The sequence below is a fragment of the Oreochromis niloticus genome, linkage group LG17 (assembly GCF_001858045.2).
Source record: "Oreochromis niloticus isolate F11D_XX linkage group LG17, O_niloticus_UMD_NMBU, whole genome shotgun sequence".
Taxonomy (NCBI): Eukaryota; Metazoa; Chordata; class Actinopteri; order Cichliformes; family Cichlidae; genus Oreochromis; species Oreochromis niloticus.
This window is the reverse complement of record NC_031981.2, coordinates 19,322,486-19,348,480: the sequence shown is the minus strand read 5'-3', so window position 1 is coordinate 19,348,480 and position 25,995 is coordinate 19,322,486. Positions and strand designations below refer to the sequence as shown.

The following is a 25,995-nucleotide window of genomic DNA, read 5'->3' as shown; positions in this document are numbered from 1 at the left end:
GTACTGTTACCATTGATTGTTTTTTTCTTTTTTTAAAAATTTGTCATGAGAAAAGTTTTTTAAAAAATCAAGCAGAAAGTTTCTAACCTGAAAATGAATCCAACAGGAAGTGCAAGAATATGCAGTTCCTCAAATGGCCACTAGAGGCTTGCTCCATACACATCTATGCTAAAATTTCTAACTTTTTCTAACTTTAAAGCTAGTTGAGAGGTGTCATATTTTTTGGCAAGTACTGTAAAAGGTCACTGGTTTGCTTCTAGCTGGAGACACAAATTGCCTTTGGGGTTATATCCGCAAGGGCATTTTTGGGGGGCTACCTGCTTTGGTGACCCCGTGTGACAAGGGAGCACCTAAAAGTAGCTGTGGAGTCACAAAAGATGATTTTGGTTTCTGTGGACAGTTTCTCTCTTTATGATAGCTGGACAAAAACGCTCTGATTGAAATTCAGTCTTCAAATTTCCATTATGAGGGGAGAGACTACTTTGACTGCCAAGTAGCTTTAACTGCTGGCTTGTCCACTTGTTAGCTTTTATTAGCATGTATCTATGTTGGTTGGGTGAATCTGTGATGTCAAAAGGTCATCACTTCAAGCTTTTGGAAACCAAAATGGTGACTGTCAGGTATGTTCAATTCGAGGCTTCAAAATGGAAGGTCATGGACCAGTGGGAGATCTCGCCTGAGTGTGTCCATTTTTTATGTACAGTCTATTTATGTACAGCATTTTCTTGCAACACTGGACATGGAATAATCTGCAGAAAGATTAAACCTAAGCAAGCTTTCAGTTTCCATCATAAGTAATGCTGTAAAGGAGGCATGTGGAGGTAGGTAGGTATTAGTATATTGTACATCATGATGTAGATGTTGTACTTTAAGTTGTATTTTATAAATAAATTCAGTTTGCATGGCTCCTCTTCTGTAAAAGACATTTAATCTCACTGAGACTTTCTGGTTAAATAAAGGTAAATCCTTAAATAGATATTTATACTTTATGAAACAATGGAAAAAACTGTAATGTGAAATTTCCAAGAAGAAACGATTAGTTGTGCCCTGTAAGAGTTAGTAAATTCTAACAGCCAGATGTCCATTAATCTCTGTGCTAACAGGACGGTGGATGCTATAATGTCTGTTTTATACTGTGTTAATGAAGCCTGTGTTATGGCTGTTTCATGTCTTTCGATGTGAGAGTGCATGACGCATATATTCCAGCCCTGATATCAGATATGAACAGCACAAAAGAAAAACATTCCCTCCTCATTATACATTTAATTTTTTTCTTAACCATCGTAGACATTACAAAAGGTCATGAGTGTATAAAAGAATTCCACTGATGGATTTTAATGAGGAATGTATGCTTGCTAATGGACTAAAAATCAAGGTGGCAGCAGGAAATTACACAACTACTCAGACAGATAAACAAATGACAGCATTCACTGTCATTATCCCAGCGGCCACAATGTACTGTGTGTCACAAAATACATCACTGCATGATGCATTTAATTATATAAAAAAAGGAAAGGTTAGAATACGACAGAACTTAATCTTGTAAAGAAATGGCATTATCTAATTTGGCTACAAATTAGGAGTAAAAGTCTTTATTTTACATTAAAATGAGGGCCATTACCACTTTTTTCAAATTGCACATTGTAAAAAAGAAAAAAAAAAGACAGAACTCAGCAGGGTTTCCAATGTTTTGAACATTCAAAAGAAAGTTTAAGGAAAGGAAAATTTTAAGCTTACCAAGAAGACGATGTTGGTGTTTTGGTACAAAGCTCTGGCCACACAGATTCTCTGCCTCTGCCCTCCACTCAGGTTGATGCCCTGACACAGAAACAGATAAATTAAATCCCTTCATGTGATTATGGGTTTTTTTAAGGCAAATTAAAAACTTGCATACTCTCTCTCCAATCTCAGTCTGGTCTCCGAATGGCAGCAGGTCAATGTCTGGCTGCAGAGAGCAGGCGTCAATCACTGCTTTGTACCTGAAAAACACCCATGAACAGGTCAGGAAAACTCTCAATGTGCAACACGTCAGAACACAAAGCTGTAACTGTGAGCTGTGGGGTTCTCACCGCTGTTTGTTGAACGGACTGCCAAAGGTGATGTTTTCCTCCACGGTAGCGTTGAGCAGCCAGGACTTCTGGGCAGCGTAGGCAACAGAGTTTCTGTTCTTGCTGTGTGCACCATGGGAAATAGAGGCAAACAGATACCAGGTAAAAAATGTGGGTCATGCATTCATAAAGCTTTAAAGAGCAGGAATACTGATCCACCTTCACGGCAATGTTGCTTACAGTTCAGGATCCTTCTGATTGTTAAAGTTTTTAGTTATTAATTTGATAAGTCATCCACTAAGGAAAAGCTAACCTAACAAAGTAAAGCAATCTGGTTCCCTGAACAAATAAAAAATACTAGTGTTTAATTCTAACATTATGTTTTAAATATAAATTTATAAATTTAACCTGGGAAATTCTTTTTGTTCTCTAAAACCTCTGCATTGAATTCAGCACCATAATACAACATCGCAGCTTTATTTACAGTTATCAGTATGTAGCTTTTTGCTGTATTTAAATGCTAAAGCTAACATAAGATCAGTACTCCTGTTCTAATCAGCTTTATGAATGTGGGACCCAAACATAAAAACAAAAACAAAACGAGGAGGAAGAGAGGGAGGATTATGTTTGTAAATCTGTCAAACTCCACTGCAATGTAAAAACAACTCGTCAGATATGAGGGATAAATATGAAGGTCATGGATGAGGTTAATGATGAGCTGCAAATTATCAACAATTAATAATGGTAAAAAAACAACAACATGACATCATCTACAGCAACACAATCATGAATACGAACATCAACACGTCAGAAACCACTGCTGGGAGTCTGAGCCGAGACCTGCTCTGGTGTGAAGTGGCTAACAAGCTCATAGAGCTGTAATGATGACAGTTTTCTAATATTTTATCTTTTTCCATTAAAATCTGGCTGTATAGTAAGTAATATATATAAACGTGTAGGATACCTGAATTCAGCCTTAAATTGTGCATATTCACAGGTATAGATGAAATGTAGACCCCGTTGGAAAGTCTGTTATACAGCTGGCTTCTTGAGGTGGCAGTGTAAGGAGGCTTTGGGTGTTGCTTAGGCTTAATTACTGATTGTCTACATGTGATGAGGTGTTGGTTAAGGGTGCTTGAGGTTGGCTAAGCAGGAACACTACATCTTTGCTCCCAGCTGCTGATCTCATCTTGAATTTAGTAATTGATGGGATTATGTAAAGCCAATAATCCTAGTATATGCTGTTGTACGTCCAAAACTAGAAACACCATTCAAAGCCTGAAAATGACCGTCACCACTGTGCAAACATTTCTAGTTTTTGCATTCCATTTTTAAATTATCTAACAATTTGTCCAAAGAAATCGCATTAAAATTTTCATATTTATGGTTGGGGTATCCTTCAGCTGTGGCTTTTCTTACTCTGGCCTTGTTCCTCTGACACAGGTTTGTTGTAGCAACATTGTTAAAACTTTAAATCAATCCAATGACTCCCAGCAATAAAAACGAAAACAACACACATGACATGTGAACAAAGAGCAACACAATGAGCACAACACAACAGGCTGATGGTCCTGAACACACACAATATGACCTGATGTAGCAAAATCATTAAAGAAAGAAAGAATAAACCAATAAGTGATCCATCTGTTCACTGGTTCCTCGTTAAGCTGCTGTCTTATTGAACTTGGTTCAGGTTTAAGAGCTTCAGTCACATTTCAAGTCCTCATAAGCATTGATTAGATAAAGAAAATCTCTCTATATTTAAAAAGGTAAAATAATGAAAAGCTTACTGGACTTTTTACCTCTTTACAAAACAAAAGAAAAAATCCATAAAAGTAAAATAATTTTGCATTAATAAACTGGCAACCTTGCATTGCTTTTTAATTCAGTATTATAAGCTGTGTGTTCACTAAAGAATTATGGTTTTTGTCTGTGACTAACACTATATAATATTTATTTATATAGGTATAGAAAAAGATAGCTTATATGTTTGTGTTCAAGAACAACAACCTGGCTATTTGCAAAACAGCAACTTCTTCTGAGGCACAGTAACAATGATAAATGGAGTTAAAACTGAAAGAGGAGGAGAAGCAGAGGAGAAAGAAGAGGAGGAGGTGAGACTGAGGGGTCAAAGGGTCACATCATTCTGAGGCAGGACACCAGAAGAAGAGCGAGTACCTCCTGATGTCTTCGTCAGACTCCTCTGCCTCTGACCAACTGTCAAAGTCAGTGTGTTAGAATTAGCCTACTGCAGTCCACTGCATGTATATTTGTGCTTACGCGTGAACACAAGGACAAGACCACCGCAACAAAAGCAAAGCGATAACACAACACAAAAGATGGGCTGCTTCTTTTTTTAAGAAGGAAAAACAAAAGAACGAAGAAAAAAAAACCCATGAAAACAAATGGAAGAGCCACGTCGTCATGTCAAACCCCAGCCTGCCAGCTGTTAATTGAATTAACCTTCCCACCCAGAAAAGAAGGGCCATGTAAGTGATGCAGTCATTGTCTGTCTGTGATAATTAGGTTTTGTGGCTTCCTTGACAATGAGGTCGTGTATTTTCTGCGACCGAGAGCGTGTTTGTGTAAGAATCATATCCCAGCTTGAACGAGGACAGGCATAAACAGAAGAGCCGTCAACAAACAGAGAATCAAACTGCTAAATCAAGCCTATTTACAGAAGGATGTGCAGCATTAAATACACCCTGACTGCACTTTAAAAAGTATTCAACCCTCACTCTCTGCTCATGCTAATTTAAGCTCAGAAACATTTTCAATGTTACTTTAAGGATGTACTGTTTCTTGTGATTTTTTTGTTAAGTTAATTCTCACTGTTTCTTTTTCTCCAGCTCCAGTGCTATTTGGAGTACTAGTAATAGAGTTAGTAGAGCAGAGTTGAAAGGTATACATTTCAAAAATTGTATGGTTGTCAAACGTCATACACTAAAGTCAGCTAATATATTTAAAAATAGTGAGTGAGAATCTGGCAAGATGAGCTAGAACAAAGAGAAACAGTGCAACACTGTGGTGTATAAACCTATAAAATAATGACATGTTCAGCAATCAAAATCAATAAAGATGTAATAAATATGCATAGATGAGCAAATAGTCTTTTCTGTTTCTTGCATGTCAATTAATATTTGATTTTACTGTTACATCTACAGTTTAACAAGACACGAAAAATGAGTAAAACCAAATTAGCTTTGAAAAAAAGAAAAGTTTAACAGCATCATGTTTTACAGTATAGAGAGGACAGCATTTATACTTTTGAGTTCGTACGTTAGTTGTGTTTATCTTTATGTTTAACAGCTGTAAGCTGTAAGAAACTAAATAACACATAAATTATCTTCTCTTGCAGTTAGTGTCTCAGTATGTAACACTGTAATGTAACAATTTAATATTTTTAGATTAGTCTTATAACATTACAAAAACATTACAACAGCGGCAAGAGGTACGCAAGTTTAAGACCCCTCTCAGATGGTTTGGTCACTCTAAGAGCTTATAGTGTGTTAAACTTCTGTACTGGTTCTCTTGGCTCATGGAAATCAGTTTAACCACTGAATAACATAAAGTAATCGATCCATCAGGCATGTGTTATGACAATACAGTCTGAATGTTGTAGCTATCCTGCTAAATGAAACAAAAGAACTGGGATTTAATAAGAACCAAGCAGTGAATGTCCCTTTCCTCTGAGGCCATCATCAGCCAAGAGCATCAGATACAGATAAACATTCCTTCAACATTTGAGAGAAATATGAATGTACTGATAATTATGTGGCTTCCACAGATCTCCAATATTAATCTCACTCTCCAACTTCAGGATAAGCCTCAGTGCTGCCACTCAGTACAAAGGTGCAGCAGCTCTCGATGATAGTTGTGCATGTCCATGTGGTTCTTTTTCGAATTTCAGTACAATTTTGTACTAACTCAGCAAACACCAGATAGAAAGTGTCCTTGGTAAACACAGAAATTGCTTTACTGGTTTCTGTAGGGCTCGTGAACCACAGCCGATCATACCTTTAGACTACTTCCTAATACGTTTTACTTACTTAACCTTCATAACACACGATGAGCGATAAAAAAAACAAAAAAAATCCAAATGGCTAAATGTAAACGTTGAAAGGCATAAAAAAATGATATGGAATGATTTGTAACCTCTTTATATTAAACTGATGGGGAAATGCTGTGCTCAGTGAGCAGTGAAAGATGGCAGTTACCTTTTTGGGTGTAATAAAAAATTATGACTAATAAACTAATTTAACACCAAGCAGATACTCATGCTTTTGCCAATACACCCCTTTAAAATAACATGAGGGTATGCAGGTGAGAAAATAGAACCTATTTTCAAGCCTGAGTATTTACAGTCTGTGTTTAAATGACTGTAGACCAGAGAGAAGGTACCTTATGTTCCCCTCGTGGATCACCTCACAATCAGGCTGCCTGATAAGGCAAGAAAGCAGAAGGTAAAGGGAAAGAAACCACACACACACACAACCACACACACACACAAAACCACACACACACACACTTGTTAGTGTGGAGAGATAAGCAAAGAGAAAATAAAGACAGAAATATAGGCGATAGAAATTCAAAAATCCTCTAAAAAAAGCAACTGAAACTTGAATTACAGAAAGAAAATGAGTCGTAGTCACAGGACAGTTATCTAATATGACGGTGCACACTGCAGACACCTACAGCGACCATTTGTTTCCATTTCCAGCTTCACATTGCGCACTAAAAATCTGTGTAAGTCATGGTATTTTGGGCTTTTTAGACGACTTCTTTGATTTCTTTAATGACTTTAGTTGTGGTCAATCATGATCACTAATGAGAAGTTAACAGGCCTAAACTGACCGCAGCTCTACATAAACACTTATGTTTATTCAAGTAACCTCCCAATTTTAACACCTTACTGTGGGTGAAACTCCTGAGTGAACCACTAAAAGTGTGAAACTGTCAGGACATTGAGAAAAAATGATCGCAATTATGGAAGCAACTGAGATGTTACAAATGACCAGTGATATCTCAGAACTTCTCTTCAATTAGCATAAGACACAGTATTAACCAGGAAGTCCTTTCCTCTAATAATAAAATGTCCAGAGACGACAAACACAGCTGACCTCTATGTGTCGTGGCTCATTCCTGAAAGTGAAAGCAGAATCACCTTCAGGCTATGAGATCTGCTTATTACCAAATATCCTCCTCCTAATTGATTCAGCGAGTGTCACTTATGGTTTGCGAGGCTGCATAACGAGTTTGTCTTTTGCAGTTTAATTAAATAATAAAATGAACGAAAGCATCTTTGGTGTAACTCAATATCCCCCATATTTTAGCTATTGAATGCCAATTACATTAAACTCAGGGAGAACATAATGCTTTTAAACATCAAAGTTTGACTGTAACTGAGTCCTCCATAATTGATTTTATAAATGGAAAGCTTTCCAGAGCAGAAGCTGACAGATCCCAGATGACCACGAGAGCGGCAAATTAAATGACAGTGAATGTCGCTGCTGGACGTTTGACACTAACGAGCCAGTAATTGATTCTTCTTGTTACTGTCAGCATTACTCTGTGCACAGACAAGATATTATTAGTTTACATTTGTTCCCAATCGTAGTCCATCATGAAGACGTACCGTATGTGTCCAGATGCGTAAAATAAAAATGACGTGAAACAAAAACAACTGAAAGTACTTAACTGTTGACTAAACAAAATAAAACGAGAAATATGAGATTTTCATTCTGATACATTTAAAAAATTAAAAGGTTTATACACATATAAAGACATAGAAAGAACAGAAGAAATTTCAAATATCATCGTATACAAAACATACAAAGCTTTTAGAACATGTGTTCCACTTCCTCTATTTAATTATTTGCAGTACACCAAAAACAGCTACTGTATTTATTTATTATTAATCCACCAGGTTTGGATCCTCTGTTACATTTAACAGATTCTTGCATATCACATGAGATACTAAGTACTAATAAAATATTGTCTTACTTGCTCCAGTAGACTCCCCCCTCGATGGCTTGCATTTCTCCAAGCATGGCCAGCAGCAGGGAGGATTTCCCACAACCCACCTGGCCCACGATCATTGTCAGCTGACCTGAGATAGAATGAAATGAAAAAGGTGGTGATGGTAAACTACCTAGAAAATCAGTTAATCTCCTAAAGCCACCATTTCACTGGTGACCCATGTGGAGAAAGGATTAGGTGTTCTTTTAGCCACATGCTAAACAGACTCTATGCAGTCACGTAACAAACTAGGAAAACCTTTCCTGCTTCCATAGCACTTAAGAGGGTAAGTATGATCCAGGTTTAGCTAATGAAAAGTAGATGTTGTGACAGTTTGCTGGTGTGTGTTAACACAATGCCATAATCTTCCCAGGAGGGGACAGAAAATTCAGACTATGCAATACTCAGAGAAATTCCAAAAAATCAAAGAGCTACATCTCAAACTCTCTTAGTTAAAATTCATAACAAAAAATCAGCAAAATACTGAAGAGGCATGGTGGTTTGGAACGGTTGTAATGTTACATCTGAACAATGTGGAGATGTTTGGACGTAATGCACAGCACCACAGCATGTCAGCGCAAACACTTCATACCAGCTCATACCAGCACCTTGCACTTACTGAGTCAACCATGAAATCTTCTGTATGCAAAAGTATTGTAGAGTCAAATGTGAGGCTATGTGTCCGACAGCTAAAGCTTGAACCAATGAAAGTCACCCTGAGTGAAATCCTGCCCTACAAGCTATTGATTCATGCAGTGCACTTAGTACTTAGTTTTTTAGATGACTGCTTAGAGTCATGTGAAAGCTTCATTTTTCCACATGATTGCAGACGATGAAGTGTAACACCTGTTTTAAAAACAAGTTGGGAGGCTGTGGAAAATCTAAATGAAAACAATGATTTACAAATCTCACAGATGTTATTCACAACTGCGCATAGAAAACAAATTGAGTTTAGACTGAGAAAATGTACGATTGATGCCAGCAACAGGTCTGGAACTGATCGTCGGTTTAAGACTCATACATCTGACGATTACATTTTTCAGATGAAAGATTTTTAATTTGGGGGAAAGTTCTATAATAAGGGGTAGGCGTGGCCTGAACCCAAACCTAGCCTTGCCTCTAACTCTAGCTAAATTTATCTGGTGGATGCTACTTTATTACAGCGTAAGGCACACTCTAACTTTTTAATACATAAATATTAATGATTTTATAAGAAGACTATACGACATGAGGTGTTTCAATAACTTGAAAATTGTATGTTCATGAGAATCTGAGGCATTAAATGTGGAGGGCAGGTTAACTGTTAAGAAACCCTGCTACTTACTGACATAAATAACACAGTCGCTCATAATCTCTCAGATAACAATCAAGGTAATCTATAAATATGATTACAAGAAACTTCCAATATTTCAGACTAAACCGGTCAAACTAAGCTTAAAAGGAGCTCAGATTTGTTTATTATTCCTTATCCCCTAAATGCAAGCAGCCACTGTGAGCTGAAAGTCGGTAATGACTCTAAAACAAAGTGAAAAACGCACAAACATAACATTCCAGTTACTCCGAACAACATAACACCAGCACTTGGCAGGACAACAAATCCTGTTTGTCTTAGTAGTAGCATGACTGGGATGGCATGCAAGTCACTTCCCGAGGGAAACTGCGTGTGTGTCCGTCTGTGTGCGTGTAAGACATACTATACAGTCCATCTGTTAACAGCTTCATCAACATGGTCTCCTGACACTCAGTGTTTCAGTTACAGGAGTGCAGAATTACCGCAGCTCTCGGTGTAACAGCAGCGTCATATATACTAAAACAGTGTTCGTCACACTGAAACAGTAAAGAAGAAACACAAGCTCAAAACTTATAGTGACCTTAAATCTCCAAAACTAGATTTTAAAACAAGAATAGAAACGTTACAGAGAACAGAGCCACCATAAAAAAGTGAAAGGCAGCAGATGTATTAAAATACGCAATGATATGAGTGAGAAGATCCTTCCCTGTGGATGCATGCTTCTAAAATTAAAACACTTGGCAGAGTCAGTATCTGGCTGTGATTGCATGTATTTATTTAAACACTGATACTGCTTAAATACGCAAAGCAGCATTTAATGTTATAAAGTTCTTAACAAATTTTAGACCGCCACCCAATATAAGGTTTGTGCCAAAACTAACCTAAATTTACAGTTTCTCTAATGGTTAATCCACCAGTATGCACAAGCTCTTTAATCAAAATTATATTTTTAATGGTAAAATAGGTCATGTTGTTCATTTTTTTCATATTTACAGTTTTATTTTTTTAAAGCAAAAAAGTTTGTCACATTTTTAAAAAATGAATAAATGTAATAATAATAATATTTTTTTTTCTTCTTAAATTAACCTGAACAGAAAAATTCATTTCATCGGTGAAATGGTATGCCAGTTTAAATATGGGTATAAAAACATAAATTCAGTATTATTTGCCTAACACATAACAACATAATGTTTACTTATAGATTTCTAAAATATTTGTGTTTTCCTGTTTACATGACAGGTGGTCTAATACATTTGTTAAGCACCGTATATCATATAAAATCAAGTGTTTTTATATAGCAAATTCTAAAAAAAGTGGGTCTGACAAATATGCACATTACAGAACATTAAAGAGAAAATATGTAACCAAAATATTAGTAAAATAAAAGAAAGTAAAAATCAAATGCTAAAATATTAAGGCAACATTATGCTTGTAGCCTATAAAGTGACATATAAAATAAATCAGGTCCCAAAAATAGAACCTTGAGGTACACCAAATCTAACTGTTGAAGAACAAACCTCAAATGTCATGGGTACAGGACAGAAATGATTAGGTTTGATGTATCATATATAACATATGTCAAACCCTTTTATTTCCACAAGCTTTCACTTAACAGCTGTGTAGGTTTACACTCTTGAGGTATTGTAAACCTCTTATGTTTTGAGCACATTGCGTTTACATATAATGAAATATGCAACATTAATAAAATTTCCATTGCCACATACTAGAGTTTCTCCTTATACAAACCTGAACTTTAAAGTATTCTACCTGTCGTCTAGTCTTACCTGTTGGGATGCGGATGTTGATGTCCGACAGCGTCAACAGGTTATTTCCCCAGGTGAAGGATCCACCCGTGACCTACACAGAGAAATTAAAAAAAAAATCATAAGGTAACAAAAGGGTTATACAACTAAAGTGCTTTTTTCCCAGCACATGACTCTCAGTAAATTCCCATTATGCAACATGAATACGTGCTGTTTTCTTGTTACGTGTTAACCCATTGGAGCAAAGGACATGACCCACTTTGCGCCCCGACCCAGAGTTTAAGAAATGCTAACAGTAAGTGCATTGCAGTGAACACTGCTGAGATAACACACACACTGGGCTCGTGGCATGAGGGACACCAAACCAAATGTCATCCTGTGACGCATTTCACATCGAGTTCACTTTGGTGAATGCTGACAAATAAAAATCTGTTACACAAGAGGGACAGGTGCAACAGCTCTGTTTTGTCAGTCCAAGATGTGTGAAGGTCCCAATCCACTCACACTTCCGTAGTTTAACAAGCAGGAGATTACGGTCACTGTCATCGATGTAGCCAAAAAATCACAGGTTTGCATTAAAAGGCCTGACAGGCTATATAATATACAGTATGTATTAATGGTTTCCGATAAGTTCACCATCCAAACAAGTCGTTCTTTGGTCTCTCGGCACATGCTTTACAGCCTGCGTTTTAAATCTGAAAGATTGAAGCTAAATATAACAAAATGTGGTCAATTTACATTTTTATTGGACCAAATGTAAATTTCTAACCATGGATTTTTGAAACCGTCCGACACAAATGCAATCTAAGTGCAAGTAATGACTTTAATGTTAGTGTTATGGCATAGTGGAAAATCCATTAAAGACCTCCCTTAAAGACAAGCTTTTAGACATTAACCAAATATGAATGAATGATAATTACTTCCATTTCCATTTGCATAATCAGTTACCCCCAGTAAGCATAGCTGGATGAGCATTATGAAAATGAATTTACTTTATTTTCCATTACTGACTGAAAAAAGTCAACACCAGAAAGAACAGAAGGATTCAGCTTCCTCAGCTTGGTTAGAAATCACCTTTGTTGAACTGGAAACAATGAAAATCAGTCAAACAGCTGACTGAAACAGACACATGTTCACTGGAAATTTAGACTGAAGAGGTAAGGAATAAAGGATAATAAGCCTCCGCTCATTGCTTCTTCACGACGTGGCATTAAAGCAAAATCAAATGGAAGAACTATTAAATTTAAGCTCCACTTGCAATCAAATTTATTTTTTAATGCTTCATTATTTGTGTCCAGAAACCCGCCGATCAGCAAGTAACAGACTTGTGTATCTAATCCCTCGTCTACATCCCTTCATGCATGGAGTCTGTTTACATTCCTCCCATCTGTTGCATTTATTTATTTTTATTATTTTATGCCGGGACACCCCCGAAACGCAAACTTTCTTCAAAGCTCCCTTTTCCTGATGACCAGATCCCAAAGGAATCAAGATATAAGAGCATCATAAGATGATGAAAGATCTCTTTTAAAAGATTATAGCACCAAAAATAAAGATTATAATATTTAGACATTGTTTTACACCGAGTGACTAAGAAACAAATACACCTCAATTGAGCAGGCTGTTCATGCATGACCACCAAAACACACATGGCAAATCTCAGATTTATGTCCATGCTCCTGAGCAAAAGTAAACAACCAAGATTACAAAAAGCAGGATGAGGTATATAAAAATGGAAAGCAAGTTAAGATACTATCAACAATTTGACAAGGGAGGAAGGAGAAAGGACAGGGAGAGGAGATGTGCAAAAAGGGGAGTGAAAATAAAAAGATGAGATTTTGCCGAGAGTCGATAAATGTAGTCAAAATATTTAAAAGAAAATGTGCAGCTGCAGGAAATGGGCCTGATGATATGTAAATATGACAGTGAATAAAACAAAAGACTGACACATAAGAAATATAAAAAATAAGATGAACCCTGGTGTATTTCTCTGCAGCTTTCTCAAGGCTGTGAACCCAAGTTAAACCCTTTATGAACCTGATTTAAAGCCTGTATGATGAAGACAAAAGCTTCTATTTCCTCTATTATCAGAATTTAAGGGGACTACACTAACATTAATTAGTGTGAATGCTTGTAAAAGCATTCACAGTATTGTTGTTGTAATCTTTATTATTATTATATATTCCGTACGTTTTTTGGCATCTATCTCCTTCAAAACCGTTCAACTTAGAAAAACCATTCAAACACCGTTAGATTCCTCTTCTTTTGGACATGACTGCTTCTACTTTTCTCATTTATAACATTTATATTTTTAAAATTATTCAACTTTTTTCAACAAAAATTTCCCATGTATTTCAATGGGGAGACCCTTCAAATCCTCATTCAACTTACTCATTTTCAAACTGTATCTACTTTAACATACGTTGACATAGAGCCACCATTCAAACTTTAAAACGAAGACAAGACATTCAACTATTCAACTTGTATTTATCTTTTCAATATCTATTATACTTTTTCTTCAGTTCCAGTTTAAGTTTCATGATGTTTTTTCACCCGTTTCAGAGTTTATAATGGGTGTGTATGGGACGGAATGTTGGGGCTAGAGTGAGACAGCTCAACTGCTAGAGTGAGAGGAGCAAAAAAATTAATCTTAAAATATTTTTTAAAACTGCTGCTGTGTCCACGGTGTTTGGTCTACAGGTATGATTTTACCCTCAAAACGTAGCCATCGCTGTCCTCTTTCATCCAATGTGTTTACTATTGTACTAGGTGTTATGGTTCTTTCATAAATGTCACCAATGCACAGCCTCCTCCCTCCAACTCCTCCATAGACTCTAATGTTAAAATGGCTCAGAAGGTTCGTTTGAAAACCAGAAGAGCAGGCTGTCTTTACACTGTCACCACGTTCATATGATAAACTCCACAAGCATGAAAACTGAGAATTAGGTAGACTAGACATTGCTGCCGCTCACGGTGAAAGAATTTTGTCAATACGACATGTACTTTTCATTTGGGAAGGATTTGTTTGGGGCTGACTTTTCTGTTCATTTTAAGCAGCAAAAGTGAGGTGCATGTCTGTGTGCGTGTGTATGGAGCCCCTGGCTCAGTCACTATAGCAACCAGGCTCACACCTGCCTGCCTAACGAGCTCTCTCTCACTCTGCCAAGATTCATCTTGAACACTTCTCTTTCAACAGCTGCTGTGTCCACAGTATTTGCTCTACAGCCATCATTTTACCCTCAAAATGAAGCCATCGTTCTTCTCTTTCCAACAGCGTGTCTTTCAAAGCTCAGAGATGTAAACCTTTAAAACTGTGTGGATCCAAGTTGAGGGATCATATTTTAGTCATTCAGTGATTCAAAGAATATGAACTTTTAATATTCATTCAGATGTTTTCTGACTCTAAATAGTCTTTTCTCATTACTCAGGTTTTTCTAATTTACATTTAAAACATTTTCAGCTATTTTCCAACTTCTTCTCTGTGGTTGTCAGCTTTTAGCAGTTCAGCTTTTTTGTTTTCAGGTGCAAATTTCTGTATTTGTCATCTCATTCAACATTTTTAACTTAAAATTCAGCAATTAATTTATTTCAGTGAATACATTCAGATTCAAGCATTCACACTGCAGTTTCTTCAGAAAATGCACTTTCTAGTGCTATATCTGCATTCTGTCTGGATTTTCCTGGATCTGGATCTCCACACAGAACACGTGTTAACATGAGCATCCACCAAAATACATATCTGATAGAAAAAGGAAAAGCAAAGGCAAACTAGGACTGGCCATAACCTTGTATATGTGGGTGTGTGTAATGCATAACAAACAAGTTTTACACTGACAAGTCAACAAGGTCTGTGTCGAGCATGGAAAAGCTACCGCTCTAATTGGGGGTCTGCCATCTGGGGAATAGCGTCACTCCACAGGGATGGGACAGGAAGAGGACTCTTCACAGAGGGGCTGAGAAAACCTTGGACACATCCACAAGGCCCTTTAAGGGGCAACAAATTCTCATGTGAATCCTGCACTTCCTGAGAGGAGTGAGAGTATGTGCACACACGCATGTCGCATGTATGATTGCAGGCAAAAACCCATGGAAGCATAAACAATAAAGATATGAAACAGCTGCTCATAAAAGTGAGAGAAGTGGCAGCAACAGCAAGCAGCCCTTCTGTGCTTATCCAACTGATGCTATTTCTCGAAAAGGTGTTTTTATCGTGTCTGCTGTCCACTCTCCAGGTGTGTTCAGGGAAATCCTGCACCTGCCTCAACTAGGCAGCCAATAACACGGCTGAATGAGTTTCCTCTCTCTATATTCCCATCAAAACAGGAACCTTTCCTCTGCATCTAAGCATAATTATCCTCAAGAGACCATTTACCTTCAAGAGGGAACTGTCAGTCTGGACAGCTGAGTTCATTGCACCTAAACGTGTTGCTCATAACCACCACTCTTAGTGTCACATGCTGAAAACCCTCCAAGACACCAGTGGGTTAGATATCAAGACAAAGGTTTCTGCTCCGACACTCATCATGTCTTTCCAGTCCCATCATCTACTTTCTTTATCCCACATCTACAGCTCTGGAAAGTCAGAGGAGTCCGTTACTACAAATTAAACCACAGCCAGTTCCTCTAAAGCTGCCAATAAAACAAAAAGTTCATTGATAAATGGCTAGACGTGGGTCCATGTGTAGCACTTTACATGTCATCATAGCCTCTATCTAACCTACAGCCCTGTAAACATTCCCCTAACACATAAACTTTGAGCCTGACCTTTACAGCTACATCCTCCGTCTCCGAGGGTCTCATCTGTCGCCTGGTTGGCTGCTCATAGTTGTCCATCTGGTAGCGCATTGGCTGCTTCCTGTTGATGGCTTTGGTCTTGAGAGGGACAACCGAAAGAAAAAGGGAGAGACGGGAGTGAACGTTTGATAATAAACATAAGACTTTTCTGCATCTACTGTACTTCCTCTGGGAGCAGAAAACGTTGCTCCAGTGGACTCAGTCCTCATTATTTTATGATCCAGATATAAAAACAAAGTTCATCAATGTTTCTGAATTGCACGTGAAGTTCCACAACTAAAATCTGCACACAAAAGTAAAAGTATTCACACATTCATCAAAAAGATGTAGTCAGGCTAGAGTATGTGAGTTTACTGCAGGTACCAGGATGCTGTATCCATAAAAGTCACACTTTTCACTCTCAAAGATCTACGTAACAGAGAATTATGGACCAGCTAGAAAACGGCATGTGATTGATGTCTAGCTTTAGTTGTCAGGCAGATGCCCTCACATCTGACTCTAGAATATTTTGGTGTGCAGAGGAGATCATGATGTACTCAGTGACTGCAAGGTGCCCAGGTGCTGTGGTTAGAAAACAATACAAAATCATAATCTCGCCACCATCGTGCAGACAGTTGGTATGAGGCGTTTGTGCTGACATGCTACGTTTATGGCCAAATATTTCTGCTTTGGTCTTGAACATTTAGCAGACACCACATGACTGCTGCTTAGTTTCCACACATAAGAAGTTTAGTTGCTAAAGAATGTTTAAAAAATGTGTTTTTAACATTAAGTAGATTTGATAAAATGATAATGGAGATGAAAAAAAAAATCCGGTATTACTGTTACTGGGTTTTATTTCCTATGTTGTCTAATTTTAGCTGATGTTAAGTGAGAATAAAATGAGTTGAAAAAATATTCCAAAAAAGGGTATGCTGGTTTTTTATATCCAGTTACAATCCTATCTGAAAACCATTACAGCTCTAATGAATCATGTGAGTCACTCAGCTTTGTGGTCTGACTGTCCATTTGAACACAAACAGTGATAATCCCACTGCAGAGCAGACACTGAGCGACTAAAGACTCAGACAGCGTTTCACTGAGTGGTAAAATGTTCAAATACCCCAAACAGGCTCAGAGGTGTAGCTGTCAAAAATACAAACTGTTACTTTTGCACTTTTCCTAATTGGTCTTTTTTATTGATCTGGTATCGTAACTCACCATCCCCATGGGTTTCTTTCCAGCTTCGAAGGAAACAGATATGTCACCATTTCTCCAGCTGTCGTCTCCAATTTCATCACTCTGAAGAAACTCACCAAGCTTCTGAACACTGTAAGAATACACACACAAGAACACACACACACACACATACAGAGCCCATTAACAGTGAGACTGTGATGATCCCAATACCAGTAATCTCTCAGGAGTTTAGAGTTTCTCGTCACTGCTGTTGGGTTTCCTTGACGTTCCTTTAATTAGATTTGCCGCTGAAGCCATGTCCAGTTTGTACTCCATGTTTAGTCATGTCCACATCCCATCTCTCACAGTCAAAGCATCCCAACCAGCTGTCCACAACCTTTTACAATACAAATAAATTTAAACACTCACCTAACCAGAGCCTTCACAGCAAATCTGACAACAGTGGAAAGCAGGAAGAGCGGGGTGACCAGGATGTGAAACAGCGACAGAGCTGCAAAGGCCTGAGAAGGACTGGGGCCTTTTTCATTAAGGATGTGATACGTCACAAATGTCTGCAAAAAAACAACAAAAGACAAATTTAACATGTCTTCCTTATGCTGTTGAATTATAGCTTAAGAAATAAGCAAGTAGAAAATTTAAAGCAGAGTCAAATTCTTTTACAGAGTGTAATCAAACTGACTTACGGCTAGAACCGCAGCAATGGGAATAGCAGCATTCATGAAAACTGCACAAAAAAAAGGAAGGTTTTACTGGTAGGGTAGTAACTTAGCTGATTTAGGTAACAATACAAGCTTTATAACATACTTTAAGTTCTTTTTAAAAAATGTATTTTTTGAAAATCAAATGTTGCAGTGTTTTAACCATTATTCAAAAACAACCCTTATAAATGTGGGCTAGACAAGAGCCTCCTCTATAATCAAATATTATATAACAGTAACAATTATTCAGTTTTATTTATATCACAAAAAGAGGTTCCTGAGGCACTTTATATTGTAATGTAAAGACCCTACAATAATACAGAGAAAATCTTTGGGGGTGAGGGTGGGAGACAGGACACTGTGGAAGAGACCTGGAGTTTAATAATAGCTAATAATTAAATGCTAAATTTTGTGTAAACACATTGTGAGCAAAAAAGGGGAATGAAAAAGAAACTCAGTGCAGAATTAATAAATGCATGAACTAGTTTTTCAGCATCACTCTGAGACAGGATATTTCCAATTTTTAGGATATTTTGTAAATTTAAGAAATCAGTGTTTCATATTAAGTGTTACATATGCTTAATATGCACACTGTAGGACATATCCTGGTCAAAGATGACTCTAAGATTCCTCAGTCTTACTGGAGGCCAAAGTAATGCCATCCAGAGTAAGCATCTGGTTAGACACCATGTTTGTGAGATTTTTAGGGCTGGGTACAATAACCTCAGTTTTATTTGAATTTAGAAAAAGAGGTCATCCAGGTTTTAATATCTTTTTAGCCACTAGTGCAGTTTAACTAATTGGTGTGTGTTATCTAGATAAAGCTGGATATCATCTGCGTAGCAGTGAAAATGTATGCTATTTCTTTGAAGGATACTGCCTAAGGGAAGCATGTATAAATTAAATATAATCACCTGAAAATCAAGTGAAGTAATTATTGCTGTAATTTAACTGTTTGTTAAATTGTACTGTGGAAATAAGTCCCTAGAAAAATAATATACGCTAACCATCGCTGAATATATGTGTGGTGTTTCAAACAAGATTCTTTCTGTACATGCCAAACAAATTCCATTTCTGCTGGTCTGCAGACATTCTGCTCACATACTTAAAACTCCTGCTACTGATTTTCATCTTACTGGACATGGATGTGTAGAAGGCGAAGGTCCTGAGGCTGGTGAGCTCTTTGCCTCTGGTCTCCTCCACACTGTCACAGAAGATGTTCTCCCAGGCGTACAGCTTCAACAACTTTATGCCCTTTAGGATCTCAGTGGTCTTTTTAACACGATCTGTACTGTGTTCCTGACATAGCAAATGAGACCTTCAGTGAAGATTTTTGTTCAAAATTACTCAGGAAATTTGTTTTCTAAACTGAGAAAACATTTGTATAAATATATTCTTTACCAGTGTGATTTTCTGTGTGTCTGCCAGCTTTGTAGCTATAAGGTACTGGACCGGAGCCAGCAGAACTATGACAGACGCTCCTACCAAGGCACTCGGGCCCATAAAGTGACGGAGCAGAATTATTCCCATCACAATCTGCAAAGAAACAAAAAGACCTGACTTGAAAAACTATTGATAGGAGTAAAACATATCCAAATATGTTTAAGAATATGGCTTATCTTACCTGTACGGGCATGGCCCACAGGTTGGGGCAGAGGAAGAGGAACCACATGAGCTGGTTGGTTTCTATAGCAACCAGGTTGTTGATCTGCCCCAACGTCATCTCCCCCATTGACATGTTGGAGGTGGATAGGCGCAGGATTTTGTTGTAGATCATTGCCTAGACAAGACAGATAACAAGACAGATGAAGGAAAGTTTACTTTTGAAAGCAGTCACCTTGCTTTCAAAGGTCACTGAGCATTTGCAAGCTGCTGTGGAACCCACCTGACTTCATCAATGTCATGTCTGTGTTTACTGAGTGTGGGGTCCCACACTGGTCCCAGAACCAAATCACGAAAGAAATGAATCCAGATGGTAATACCAAGCTTTTTTTGACTGAAATAGTTGAGTCAGGGCCAGCACTTTCAACTGGGACATTCCATCTGGTTCCTCAATAAACAATGGCTAGATATTTAGTACCTATCTTAGAGTTTAAGTGAAATAAAATATTGTCTGCCGTCTGCTGCTGAGCTGACTCCAGCTCATGGCTAATATATTCATGAATATATTCATTACTAGCAGTATTCTTCTGGGTTTTAATGGACAGCCAGACACTCTATATCCAATTAATGGAATCTATATATTTATAACTGCCATAACTGAATTATGCAGAAATGCCTACTAAATATTTGGATAACATCTAATTACATTAACCATGGGAGTTTTTACCACTACCACTTATCAGTAATTTTAGCTTATTAAAAGCAACTTTGCTGATTCCTCCACTGTGTACAAGCCTGTCTTGATAAAGACTAAATGCCAAAAATGCATGTGAAAAGAAATACCTATAAAATAGCACGCTCTTTTAGAATTTAGCATTTTAAACACATTTGGTAAAAAGTCCTGTTTTAGCTTTAAGTTTTAATAAGTTATTGGAGAGCGTCAGTACTACAGTGTAGAATGCCAAAGACTTTATCCCACTGAGGGACTCCTCCTATAAATAAACCCATCACTTACATAACTGAATTAAATAGAAATGCTAACTAAATGCCTTCACATCATCGATTTACATCAGCACTGGAGATTTTTAACCCTCCCCCATGTTTCTGTTCAACACTGACTGCCAGCTGAAATCTACAGGACTGTTGTTACACTTCAGAACAAGTGTCCAATGAAACCTCTATGTGGCTATTAAGCTGGCGCTTACATCAGCAATTAAAAGAGCCTGGTGTCACATGAGGTGACAGATAATGGTTGTATGAGCTGATAAAACTCTGAAGCATCATAGAGATCATACATGACGAGCTATTCAAAGAGACACACGAGTGTTGTAACACCTGTCCGAATTTTCATTTTCCACCATGCTTCACTCACCAGCAGAGCTCCCCGCATGTTGATGCCTGTTTCAATGGTGACGTAGTACGAGGCCTGAAGGAAGGTTCTCTGCAGGATTAAAGCCAGGAAGAGAAGAACAGCCAGGATGGAGCTGTTCTCCAGAAGCTCCCTGTAAGACATATGGTAGTTCTCGAAATGGGTGTCCTACAAACACAAGCAGACAACAGGTACAAAAATAAGATTCCTCTTTGTAACCTCATCAAAGGTCAAACTGATTTCTCATTCGACAACAGGCTGTTGTCTGTTCCACAAACCATAGTAGCTGGTGGATTAACAAGAGCATATCCCTATTTCAATCACAAACCAAAATTTGCTAGAAAATATGTGAAAACATTCTTTCAGACACAGATGTTTTTCAATTCAGCCTTATGTTCTTTATCATTCAACGTAAATAAATAATGTCAAAATGTAACTGCAGAACATTTTGTCAGTTTAATAGTAATAAAATTATTATTATTGTTATTTCTTTTTCTTTTTTTTACATTTTTTTTTTGTTTATTTATTTTATTTTATTTTCAGTTGTTACATATGGGACAGACATGACTGTCTATCATGTCTGTCATAAACAACACCATCGTGATAATCTATGTTTATATAACAGTAAATATTAAGTATTGGATATTATTGTGCAGCACGTAAGATCGACAGCGCAGAGTGTGCTTTGAGGTAGCAGCCAAGAAAGGTGTGGTTTGTGTCTGTGAGCACCTGTGTGTACACCTGTGAGAATGAGCGCACTTGTATTCAAAAGGTTTCTCTATGTAACGATCTGCTAGAGGGTGTGGGGAGCCATAGCCCCGTCCCCCAGGGCATGAAGCAGGTATGGAGGAGATCCAGGCTCCAGACATCCAGAGACCCCAGAGTGTGAAAGTCCAAGGAAGACCAACTGAGGGGCAACTGTGCCACCCTCCCGGAAAGAGCTGAGGAGAACCCCAGACGAGGGGTCACCCAGCAGCCACGGAGCAGGAGCCAGAGGGGGTTGCAGTGTCGTGCCCGCGAGCTCCGCCGGCAGCCAGCTGTGCCAGTGTGGACCGAGCCCTAGGCCCAGAAGTGGCCCGTACGAGCCACAGGCACCAGGCCCCGACAAGCAACCATCAGGAGTGAGCCGGTGTATACCTGAGCACCTAGCCCCGCACACCAAGAACCTCCAACACACCGATGTCTGAGGGCGTCAGCCACTGGCAGGGGGAGTGGTGGGGGGAGATAGGCCTCCATACCTTGGAGGGCCTGAGATGTCCCTAGAGAGGTGGCGTCTAATACCCGACCTGACATATAGCCACAGACAAACAGGCACACACAGATACGAACATCCATTCCCACTCCCATGCACACATATGCAAATACTCAGCACTCACCCAACATGGAGACAGACATAAATAGACACTGTACACACAATCACACTCCCCAAACATACTCTATACCCCAGGTCCAGGTACCCCCACCCCTAGAGGGGGAAACTGCAACTAGACCCAGGAGGTGTTACCCTTTTCCCTGGGGTGGAGACAAGCAGACCAAAATTATTATTATTAATATAATTATTATTAAATAATCGAGATGATCAGGCATATATTTAGCTAAAGAAAGAGTAGTTCTAGGACTTATTGAGAGTCTTCTGTAAAATCTGATGTTAAGATTCCACTTCATTTCTCTTTCATTTAATCCGTTTTCACTCTGCAGCAGCAGTGGTAAAAATAAGAAGTTGAATTGGAACAGGATTGGGGTCTTTCATTTCTATTGTCCCGGGATTACAAGTGCCAAAAGTTAAATACAGAAACTGATTTATTGTCTTTTGTGCTATGGATTGGTTCTTGGCTCTGCATGATGAAACAGAGAAGGGGATGAATTTGTATATTTTTATATCCCAACTGGGGCTAAAAATTAGTTAGCAGAGGGAGGGACATGCAGACCAGAAGTGGGGAAATTCCCCCCAAATTACACCATAGTGGCTAAATCCATTTACATATAGTCTATGGGCTTTCTGAAAGAGAGATGACTGTCCGAGTGTCTGGAGCTCTTAAAAAGGAAGGAATGCTTTCTAGTCTGACACATCGATCCAAAGTCCATCAGTGTTCAGTTAGGTTGAGCTCTGGTGAGAGTTGAGACTAAACCATGATTCATTTTCATGAAACTATTAATTGACCACTCATGGATAGAGCCTCTGTCACCTTGAGAGAAACTACTCCCATTTACATAATCATAGGATAAAGGCGATCACTCAGAATCACTTTCTATTGATTTGCAGTGAACTCCAACTCTAAGGGGATAATAAGATGAAAGTAAATTACAATCCAGACTGATTATTATCCATCAGCTGGTAACCAAGCAACTGATGGCTGTGCCATTCATGGTGATTCTCAGTGCTTTGTCCATGGGCCCCATGTAGCCAGGGTTTTAAACCAGAAAGCATGGTTGTCGTTTTCAAATACAGCAATTTTATACAATATTTAAATTTGTGGCAAAAAAAGACAGAATATTTTATTCTAATATTTTATCGTTTAGTTTCTACATTTCTGAATTCGTTTAAACAAATACACATTAGAATTTTATCCATGTATCCCATTTCTAGCGCAGTAAAAAATAATAAAAAAAATGTTTATACACTGATAAATCAATCTGGATTGAAAAAATTAGCCATACACATGAATTGTTGCTTCAAAAATCTCAGAGTGACGCTCAGCAGTCCCTCTGTCTACGTTAAACTGAGACAGAGAGTGTGAGGTGAGTGGGGAATTTTCCATGTCACTCAGAAATGCAGCCATGCTCTGCTCTCTATCTCTATTGCCCATTATACCCACTTTAACCGGCAGGCACAGACCTGACAACAGCTTAACATCTACTATACCAGCATCCAGCCAAGTGGACTGTGTGAAAATACGCTGTCATTACAAAGCATCTGTTTTGCCTCTCCTACAAGCCCTGACTGCTTTATGACCTTTGGAGAGGTTGGCATGAATTTAAGAGGAGTTGATGCCTATGATCACTTCTGCTGGTGTATATTTGGTTGCCAGAAATGCTGTCTGTGAACAGTCTGCTTGATCTCTGTCTGCTCTGCCCTTTTTATTGTAGGGAGACATTTATATTGTTTTGTAATGTTGTGTACGAGCTGCAGGTTTGGTCGAGCTAATTATGAGTCATGCTGGTGTATGCTAAGATATCAGACAGGAAGCCAGATATTCTGTTATTATTTACAAAGCCATTTTAAGAACAATTTTTGGTTTACTTGAATTATCAAAACTGCATTTTAGGAACATTTTCATTCAGTACCTTAATACAAGTATAACAAAATCCATAATGAGAAGCAATTCTGAAAATTAGTAATAGAATTTGCTGCGATGAGGTTGTAGGAAAATTTTAAAAAGGAAAATAACAAAAATCCAAAAAGTCAATGAGCAATTCAGACTCAAGAATAAAACAACAAGCTAACAAAGACTGAGGGGAGACAACTGAACTAAAGCCCAATTCTAGTCCGGCCTTTCCACAGCCTCCCACTCACTGTCACTTTAACTGCACATTTGTGTGAAGGCCATGCCACATAAAGTATCATTTCAAAATAAAAGCCTTAAGTGGAACACTCGATTCTACATCAATACAGGCGTACTAACCACACTCTGAAAGTGAAGCACCTGTTTTTAACTGTGTTAACACACAGTGTGCACTGCGTTAACAGAAAGGCTTCATTCAGTGGGTTTACTGAAGTACAGTTTTTTGCAAGTTGCAAATAAATGCAGATAAAATGTACAGTAAATAAAAGAATTAATGAAAATGTGGTGCTAATTTTAAACTAAATTCTGAATATAACCTGCTCCTGACCTGGTTATGTGTTCAGCATCAGTTACTATGGTGATTTAGCCACATTAAAAAAATCCACTTTTGTAACACAAAACTTCACATAACTCACTTAAGCATTAATGTCATTTGATTGTAAGCCCCTCTGGGTCCTGCCTCTAGGGGTTAAAATAAGATTTGGCAGGAGTTTTTCTGCAAATGACCTGATGTCATGTGTCCTTCATGGCTGATTTCCAAACCCAGAAACTGTATGAAGTTACTATAAAAAGATGCAACTTGATGACTGAATCTAATTAGCATCATCTGCTTGAATTTATAATGTCTGCTACCATTGATGTCTAAAAACGCAAATATGGAATTCAGTGGAATATCACTTCCAGACATCCAGAGCCCATAATTGCTGACAACGTCCTTTTGTGCTCATTTATTTGTGAGGAAAAATACTTTGGATTTCAAGATAAAAAATGACAAAACATTTGGAAAAATATTAAAAGTTTAGGTGAAACACAGTTTTGGTTTCACGCCAGGAGTCGGGCATGAAGCTGCTCTGGTTAAAGTTACATCCACAAGGTCTCTTACACGTAAAGTGTGTGTGATGTCATTTTAACTTTGTTTTAATCATCATCACGTCAGACACGGCGTCTCACACGAACTGTTGGCGATGTGACGACTGTGACCAACGCCTTGTTGACGTCGTGCTTAGAGTGAGTCACTCTTTGGCTGACTGGACCACCCAACAGTTAGAGTGTGTTAATGACCCATGATGTTTCACTGATCTGCCCTGAACCACTAATATAATGATCTTATATAAACACTTAACAAGGCTTTGGTCTTGTTGATGGTGTTGGAGACATCAGCTGTGCCTGAGTAAAGGTTCAGGTTTCCAGGATGATTTCTCAAAAGGGAAAACGAATGACATTAAACTCTTTACGTCTTCATCTCTAAAAAGATACTATATACACTGGACTTATTTTATGATGTTTTTATATTGGTAAATTCTGAATTCTTATATTTTTTTTAAATCAAATATTAGGGTTAGTGTTATGTTACATGAGCTATGTTATAAACAATCTAAGAGCCTAAAGCTCATGCGTGAATCTCTAAGCTTAATAGTCTGGTTTTTTCTACTCTTAGATATGTATGATGTCAGAGAGAGTGTATATTCCTATTAAGGTTATCTTAATCACTCACCTCTCTGACATGTTAGCACCAAAACCTAGTACAAGAAAAATGATGTTTATACTGAGCTGTGAATCATGAAACATCCAAGAACAAGAATACAGAGCTGAATGGGTCATTTTTAAACAAATACACCTCTGAAAGGAAAGAGGACCCAAACGCAAGAAGAAGTCGGCAAGAAATTCACAGCAAAGAAAACATTCACAAAAAAGTGAAAAACCAAACATCCAAAGCATTATGTATGAGG

General features: G+C 38.0%; 1 protein-coding gene across 12 annotated transcripts in view; it reads right to left on the bottom strand.

Moving 5' to 3' along the window:
• Positions 1-25,995, bottom strand: part of abcc9 (ATP-binding cassette, sub-family C (CFTR/MRP), member 9) — a 71,305-nt gene that overhangs the window by 29,962 nt on the left and 15,348 nt on the right. For 8 of the 12 annotated variants that reach the window (XR_003214507.1, XR_003214509.1, XR_003214506.1 and 5 more), the window contains 15 exons: positions 20,766-20,930; positions 19,416-19,571; positions 19,193-19,327; positions 18,928-19,090; positions 17,777-17,817; positions 17,502-17,644; positions 17,115-17,223; positions 15,885-15,992; positions 11,142-11,214; positions 8,052-8,157; positions 6,450-6,488; positions 4,227-4,265; positions 2,070-2,171; positions 1,895-1,979; positions 1,738-1,818 (listed from right to left, as the gene is read on the bottom strand). Coding sequence is in view for 3 of the 12 variants with exons in the window: in XM_025899525.1 (XP_025755310.1) it covers positions 1,738-1,818; positions 1,895-1,979; positions 2,070-2,171; positions 4,227-4,265; positions 6,450-6,488; positions 8,052-8,157; positions 11,142-11,214; positions 15,885-15,992; positions 17,115-17,223; positions 17,502-17,644; positions 17,777-17,817; positions 18,928-19,090; positions 19,193-19,327; positions 19,416-19,571; positions 20,766-20,930 (1,545 nt within the window). In the remaining 9 variants the exon portion in view is untranslated. The remainder of the gene's footprint in view (positions 1-1,737; positions 1,819-1,894; positions 1,980-2,069; positions 2,172-4,226; positions 4,266-6,449; positions 6,489-8,051; positions 8,158-11,141; positions 11,215-15,884; positions 15,993-17,114; positions 17,224-17,501; positions 17,645-17,776; positions 17,818-18,927; positions 19,091-19,192; positions 19,328-19,415; positions 19,572-20,765; positions 20,931-25,995) is intronic. The other 4 variants (XR_003214512.1, XM_025899526.1, XR_003214513.1 and 1 more) reach the window with 2 other exon arrangements.